The following is an 8,151-nucleotide window of genomic DNA, read 5'->3' as shown; positions in this document are numbered from 1 at the left end:
CCCCCCCCCCTCCCTGTGGGGGTGTGTTACATGTCGGCTGCAGACCCAGTTTTCCTTCGGCTTCATTCAGGATGAGCTGGGAGCAGCTGCCCGTCAGATTATTGACACGAACAAACATCATCATGTTGACATCAGCTGAACTCAGACGTTCACATCAAAACAGAAAAATGTCTCCAGCTCAGTGGATTTTACAGATATGGATGTAAAACCTGGTGTGGTGGTAGCTGAGAGTCATCTCTAACACGTTCTCTGAGTGCTATCAGTCCACATGAGAACTTTGTTTGAAACTGGATGTTTACTGTTTTAGATCATTTTGTCTTATTTTAATGAGTCTCGGCTGTTTTTTATAGTTAGATGTTTTCAGGATGATTCTTTGTCTTCTTATCTGTTTGGTCATAAAAACATCTTTAAGTTTCTTTTATTGATGCAATTATTGATGTAATTTCTTTAAAAAGCTTTTTGTTTGTATCAGTTTGTCTTTAAGGTTTGCTGAAGTTAACTGTTTATTGAAATAAATCATTTGAATTAAACGTTTTGCTGTTTGTCTGATGATAAACTTATAAAAGCTGAGCTTCTTCTACCCGTCAGAACAGATGAATCTGTTTGTAGATCTGTTGGATGATTTTGTCTTTTGACTCTAAGAAACAAAAAAACATTTTAACCTGTTAATTAATTAATTAATTAATTAAATTCTGTATGAATGTTTAAATCAGGTAAAGCTGACATCGTGTCCACGTGTTGCAAGCCTAAAACAGTGACTGAAGGAAAAAACACTCATGTTTCATCTCTTTCCAGGAAGTATTTTACACAAATCTGTATTTCTTAGAAATTTCCAGAGAAACGTCTGTTGTTGTCAGCCAATCAGAGTGCTTAATGAGACATCAGAGACCTCGTTATGGACTTCCTCTTGGCTTCCTGACAAGAAGAGCTGCATTCAGTCAGGAGAGGTGGGGTCAAATGTAACAAAACTCAACTTTACAACCAATATAATCAGGATGAGGTACTCCACGGGGATGACTCGACACTCGGTGTCCATAATCAGCTGAAAACATCCGGGAAGAGATCAGGCTGACGTGTTGGTTAGTGTTTACCCAACAGGGAGGTGCAGGTGATCAAACCAAACACCTCTGAGCTGCAGGCGCTTCAGTCTGGCTTTATTTGAATACGTTTCTGTGCTCAGGCTGGAGCTTTCTGATTTCCATGCGGTGTGTCCGGGTCACGAGGCCTGTGGAGAATCAGAACAGGACGGGCAGGTTAACGTGTTTAAACCGCTCAGTTAGAGCTGAAACCAGACCTGCTGCTGGCGTCTGTAAATGTAGGCCAGAGCCAGATTTAATGACACAGAAGGCGGTGACGCGAATAAATACTGCCAGTAAAGGCTTACCAACAAATTACTCTTTTATTAATTAATCTCACTCAGATTTCTTTTCCTTGGGATTTTCAGAGTAAACACAAAGCTGCAGGGTGACGGCCTCTTCTGTCATCCAACAGCCTCAAAACAGACCAAAACCAGGCGGTTTATTGTTCTTCTTCAGGTGACACCACATTCAGCTGATGGTATGTAGCAGAGAAAGCTCTCAGCTTCCTGGGACAAAATCCAAACTCTCTGGACTTCATTTTATTTTAGGATCCGGAGCCTCACCGCCATCAGATTATAACAAGTTATTCTTTTAACTGGAGCTACATTATAACTGAAAACAGAGGGAACAAAAATCCAGGAACCAGAAGCTGGATCTGATATCATCCATCCTCTTCCTGGAGGTCCAGGAGGAAGACCCAGACCTTCCTCTCCTCAGCACTCCTCCTCTCATCCCAAACAGATACCTGAAGAGGAGCAGCAGCTCTCTGAGCCCAGACGCCCGACGGAGGAAGCTCATTTCCAGGATCTGGTTCTTTCAGTCCTGATCCAAACCTGCGGACCACAGGTGAGGGTTGGAACGCAGACGGATCAGGAAATCCAGAGCTTCAGCTCCTTCAGATCTGTCTGTCGGTCCGTCTCTGCTCCATCCTCCCATCAGGACAAAAGGATAAAAGTTACAGTGATGTAAAAGTATAAAGTACCACACAGGAAGAACTTGGATGTCTGCATGTTGTTGATTTCAAGCACAGAGAAACAGTTTGTAGTTGGTAGAGTTTCATTAAAGCTGCTTTTTTCTGTTTACAAACTGCTGACAGACTGTTTGTACATTTAGACTAATAAAATGATTTAAAGTGCAGATAAATCTAAGTTTTATTAGACACGGAGCTGAAGAACAAACATGAAGGATGTTTATTCTGCTCAGTTCTGTTTCTTTGAAAAAGAAATACATTATTTAAATGTTTTCTATCAGAGCTGCTGTTTGAAATGAACAGGAACACCTCAAACTTCCTGTTCAGTCACACGATTCAGCCGTCATCGTTCGTGAGTCCAGGTTTCTGAGGACTAAGAAAGAAGTCCCAGAATTAAACCAACACACGGGGAAAAATACAAACAACTGGAAAAAGATTTAAATATCTGGAAAGATCCTTTCCTGCTTCAGCAGAGGAAGTGGAAGGACAAGTTTCCATCAGCTCAAACAGCTCAGATGGGTTCAAAAACAAGATTTTTCTGATTCACACAGGCTCAAAGAAATACATACACCCCGATAATATTTGTTAAAATGTCCCTCAGCAGGTGTCTCCTGTCTCTCTGTCTCAGGCTTTTTGTCTCCATCAGCAGACTTCAGGCTGATTGACTCTTCTGGTTGGTTTCCTGGTTTCAGAGTCCATAAATTTACAGTCAGGTTGAGGTTTTTTCAAGAGAAATTACCAGCTGCAGTCAATCACGATCCCTAACAGGAAGTTAACAGGCCTTGTCAAATTAAAGGACCTTCTGCATCCTTCAGCACCAGCTGTAGGTGAATGCATGGATAACTGTGAGCCAGAGAAAATCCACAATAAATTCAAACTTGTTTTTAAAAGTCAGTGAAGCTGTTTGTTGTACAAACTAAAAAAATACAACTACTGGTTTAAAATAAGTTTTATCTGTAAATAAATTTTAAAAACACGAGGAAAATAAAACAAGTGAAACTGCTTTAAACCTCTTTAGTTTTTGTGTAAGTAAACAAAATGATTTGTTTAGTAAAAAGTTGGTTTTCTTTCCTGGATTTGGACCTTCATCCAACAAGCAGACAGACACTTGGAATCAGCAGCCATGTTGACTGTTTCTGCAGACTTTTCCACGCCTGTCTCATCGTAAACACCGTTCTGTGGGGAGAATCAACCTGATGGTTCTGTTATTCTACCAGCTTTCTGTTTGTATTTTTAAAGCTGTCAAACGGGTCTTTAAACACACAGAGAACTGGTTCTGCCAGGCGGAGATAAGACTCCGCTCTACAGACAAAACTTTACTTTAATATGTTTATATGGCAATAAAAATAATCTCCTTGTGCTGAAAACAAACAGGTTTAATTTATACTCTTTAAATACATTTATGATCTGGTGAAGTTGACCACAAACTAAACCAGCAGCTTGAAGAAGATCCTGTTTCCTGCAAAACGATGCTAATGGTCTCCTAAGTAACAATAAGAGTCCAGTTCAGAGGACTCATGTCAGGAGACATGAGTCCTCTGAACTGGACTCATGTCAGACTTTAACACCTCAGGATGACTTTAACACCTGGAAACGAGTCTGAGGGTCAGGAAACCTGAGGAAACTGAAACAACAATATGACACAGTGAATTCATGAGTTCATCTGGGAATGGTTGTTTTAGCTTTGGTGTCTCTATGTGTCCATGTCCTAAACCCGGTCCTGTTGGAGCTCTAAACCCGGTCCTGTTAGGAGTTCTACAGCTCAGAGTTTAAACAGGAAGTTGGACTTTAATGGCTGAACTGAGGTTCTGTGGTCTTCCTGTCAGGGAGTGACAGACACGTTTGTTCTGCTACAGTCGGCCTTGTTTCCCTGAGGTTCTGCAGGGTGTTCCTCCTCCTTCCTGTCTGAACGTTTCTGGCTGCAGAGCTTCTCAGAGCTGCTCCTTTGTGCTCCTTTGTGCTCCCGTCACTCCATATGAAAGTCAAACTGCAAGATTTTCTGTTTGTCTGTCTGACAGCTGCAGGCAAAACTGAAGGTGGAGGGATGCAGGTGAGAACTTATGTAAGTTAGGTTCAGCATGTGTGTGTGCGTGTGTGTGCACGTGAGTAATAACTGTTTAATCAACAACTCAGACTGCTGGTGCAAAGGTTACAGAGGCTCCACATGTTTCAGAGTTTATGCAGAAGCGTGGACCAGTCCTGATTCTCTATTAACGTGATCTTCATCATGGCTGTCAGTTTCTGTTCGGACTTTGGCTGCTTTTTATCTGCACGTAACAAACGAAGGTGCTACTTCCCGTCAGACTCCTGCAGGTGGAGATTACTGACACCAAAAGTTCCGGGTGATCGACGGTTAAATGATCCGTGGAGTTCCAGAAAGCTGCTGGTCGATGATTAGAGGAAAGATAAGAACCGCAGACTTTGATGATATGAGGCCAATAAATAAAAAACATTGTTCTGATGTGTTTAAGGTCACAACCAGCAGAGTTACTCATGATCCTGATTGTTTGAATCCTTCAGTTCATTCTCAGCTGAACGATTAATGTTCTCATTTTATTTAAAGCTCTAAAAGCTAAAATCAGTAACTGACAGATTTGAGCTCCAACTGGTGTTCAGTGAACATTATTTATTGTTTGTTCATCCAGCGAGGTTATAATAAGAACTCGTGTCCCTGACAGAAAGCGAGGGTGAACTGTCTCATTCACTCATTCACACCAACGATGTGCCATCACACCCAGCTTCATGTTCAGATCCACAAATGATTCAGTTTCTGCACCAAGTTCAGCTGAAGGCGATTGTTAAAGAAGAAAGGATTTCTGTCTCATTAAACTCCGAACATCGTGTTCACAATCTGGAAAAGGAATAATGGGAGAGATTCTGCTCCATGTCTTGAGTTGTTCAATTATTCTGACAATAATCTAAAGAAGAGAAGCTTTTAAATTGAAAACAGTCAACAGACGTGAGTTCTGAGGCTGAACTCAGAAACATGAGAGAAAAAAGCTCAAAACTGGAGCCATGAAACACAAACATTATAAGAACAAACAAATCTCGTTTGTTTCAAAACTGTTAGAAAAAAGGGAGAATCCAGGTGTGTTAGCCCAACGCCGAGGCGGAAAGACATCAGCAATGACCATAGAGCAGCAGCTGACTCTTCCTTCTCTGAGGTCATTGCTGATGTCTTCCCGCCCTGGCGTTGTGCTCCTGAGCAGCAAACCCTGCTTCTCTGGAGGTGGTGAGTGGAGGGAAAGGACAGGAAAGTAATTTTGTGGTCGTGTCTCTCGTGTCTCCAGCAGACTGGTGTCACTGGTTCAGAGAGGACGTCTCCCAGGCAGCAGACAGACTTTCACAGTGTTCGTCCACCCACAGTTTCCACACTCAGACAGAACAGCATTGATGGCGTGAAGCTCGCTGGCAGCCGGAGATCTCAGCTCATAGCGAGGAGCCTGAGACCCGAGCATTGTTCTCCGAGACAAACTAATCCTCACAAAACGTCCACTGTTGGAACCATCGGTCTGAAGAGAGAAGCTCTGAAACACAGAGACTGAAAGTTTGAGTCCTGACGGCCGAAGCAGCCGGCCTGAGGCTGCAGCAGGAAGCAGAGATGCCTGTGTTTAAAGACTGAACTGCAGAGAAACAAAAGCCTGCTCCAAAAATACAAGTGACAGGGTGAGAGTGACAGGGTGAGTGACAGGGTGAGAGTGATAGGGTGAGAGTGATAGAATGAGAGTGATAGGATGAGAGTGACTGGATGAGAGCGACAGGATGAGAGCGACAGGGTGAGAGTGACAAGGTGAGAGTGACAGGGTGAGAGTGACGGGATGAGAGTGACAGGGTGAGAGCGACAGGGTGAGAGTGACGGGATGAGAGTGACAGGATGAGAGCGACAAGATGAGAGCGACAGGATGAGAGTGACGGGATGAGAGCGACTGGGTCACTCTTGAGTTCTGACAGGATGTTGGAGCTCACATGAAATGATGCAAAACTTTAAGATTTGACCAAAATTCCCACAGAAGATAATCTTAGTTTAACCGTCGTGTGGCGGGTGATATGAATGACATGAATGATATGAATGACATGAATGGCATGAATGCTTATCGCCCGCCGCCTCTCCTCAGCAGCAGGTTGGATCAAATCATCCCAGACGAGTAAGAATTCTAAAACAGAAAAGCTTCTTAACGAGTTTAAAACAAATCTGTCTGAAATAAAAACTGAAACAAGTGGTTCTGGTGCTGACCCGCTCCGTCTCTGGAGGTCTCTGTGACCCAGTAATCAGGCCCGGTTCTGACCCAGTTTAGGTCCCAAGATGGATCGGAGCACATCAAGGTCAGTTTTATTCCACAGAGCAGAAACAGAGGATGGATTTAGGACTGAAACTAGACGCTGGTTCTTCTGGTCCAGATGTTCTGTTGAGGCGGTTCTGAAGGTTTCTGATTGAACTGATGAAGGTTAAGAACCTCAGCAGCTTCTGTGATGTTCATGATCACTGGTCCTTTCAGAGGAAACCTGATTGAAACACTTCCTGTGTTCCTCAGCAGGTGAGCAGCGCCACCTGCAGGCTGGGTCCAACATCCGGGTCCAACATCAGGGTCCAACAGCTGGATCTTATTTCTCCTCTCGGTTTATTTTAAATCAGAAAATAAAACTAAATAAGTTATTTTCTGCAGTCAGAACCGAAAACTGGAGGAGCAGGTTTTCAGACTGAAGAGTGAGCAGAACAGCAGCTAAAAGGAGCAGAACAGCAGCTAAAACGAGCTGAACAGCAGCTTGCTGCAGTCAGTAACTGACTTGTTGAAAATAAATGCACGTTTTAGAATTTTCAGAAACCAAATAACCATTTTTTCTCCTTTCACTGCACGTCTGTGGAGAGGAGAGAAACTCCTCAGAGCCTCGATCCCTAAATCCCTCCGGACCTCCAGATCCCAACGTTGGTCTCGGATCTGGAGGTCCGGACGGACCCTCACAGAACCGACAGAAACAGAAAACAAGACGAGCGTCAATAAAGACAGACTTATTCAGAAAACTTTATGAATCTGCTCTTTAAAAACACTGATAAAGTCCCAGAGTTTTACTTCCTGTTCCAGATTCAAATCAAACTTTATTTAAACACAGTGTAAACACACACAGGTATTCAAAATACTTTATAAGTACAGTAAATACAGCAAGGAGCTCAGGTTTGTGTTTGTGGAGACAGGAAGCAGGACGATGAAGATGATGAAGATGAAGGGCTTTGACCTGCTGGTCGAGGAGAAGGTTCGGGTCATGATCCGTGACCCGTCCGCTGCGTCACCCACCCTCCTGACAAACGAGGAAGGAAAAAGTGCAGGAAAGAGAAGCTCAAGTTTCAGATCTAAACCGACGAAGAGCAGGAAGTGTTTCATGGTTCCAGAGGAAGAGGAGGGAGTCTGCATCTTCATCTCACAGCCCGGCGTCGTTGTAGGTGGGTCGGACCACCTTCAGGATGCTCTGAGCGTTCTCCTCCAGCAGAGGGCGCCACTGCACCTCTCCTGTGAGCAGCAGGTCCTCTCCGTCCAGAGAGTCGATGAACTGCATCTGAGGCAGGACAGGAGGCTGGTTAACGGCTGGTTACTGGCCAATTACAAGCTGGTTAACGGCTGGTTACAGGCTGGTTACATGCCGGTTAACGGCTGGTTACATGCCGGTTACAGGCTGGTTAACTGCTGGTTACTGGCCAATTACAGGCTGGTTACTGGCCAATTACAGGCTGGTTAACGGCTGGTTACATGCTGGTTAACGGCTGGTTACATGCCGGTTAACGGCTGGTTACATGCCGGTTACAGGCTGGTTAACTGCTGGTTACAGGCTGGTTAACTGCTGGTTACAGGCTGGTTAACGGCCGGTTACAGGCTGGTTACATGCCGGTTAACGGCTGGTTACATGCCGGTTACAGGCTGGTTAACTGCTGGTTACTGGCCAATTACAGGCTGGTTACTGGCCAATTACAGGCTGGTTAACGGCTGGTTACATGCTGGTTAACGGCTGGTTACATGCCGGTTAACGGCTGGTTACATGCCGGTTACAGGCTGGTTAACTGCTGGTTACAGGCTGGTTAACTGCTGGTTACAGGCTGGTTAACGGCCGGTT

General features: G+C 44.3%; 1 protein-coding gene across 1 annotated transcript in view; it reads right to left on the bottom strand.

Annotated features, from left to right (window-relative positions):
• Nucleotides 1–7,118: 7,118 nt before the first annotated feature.
• LOC108250055 (ubiquinol-cytochrome-c reductase complex assembly factor 1) overlaps nt 7,119–8,151 on the bottom strand; it is an 11,415-nt gene continuing 10,382 nt past the window's right edge. The window contains exon 9 of the mRNA XM_017439761.3: nt 7,119–7,599. Coding sequence (XP_017295250.1) covers nt 7,465–7,599 — 135 coding nt within the window. The 3' untranslated portion in view covers nt 7,119–7,464. The remainder of the gene's footprint in view (nt 7,600–8,151) is intronic.

This window comes from Kryptolebias marmoratus, linkage group LG4 (genome assembly GCF_001649575.2).
Source record: "Kryptolebias marmoratus isolate JLee-2015 linkage group LG4, ASM164957v2, whole genome shotgun sequence".
Taxonomy (NCBI): domain Eukaryota; kingdom Metazoa; phylum Chordata; class Actinopteri; order Cyprinodontiformes; family Rivulidae; genus Kryptolebias; species Kryptolebias marmoratus.
Note: the sequence above shows the minus strand (reverse complement) of the source record. Positions and strands in the feature narration are given on the sequence as shown.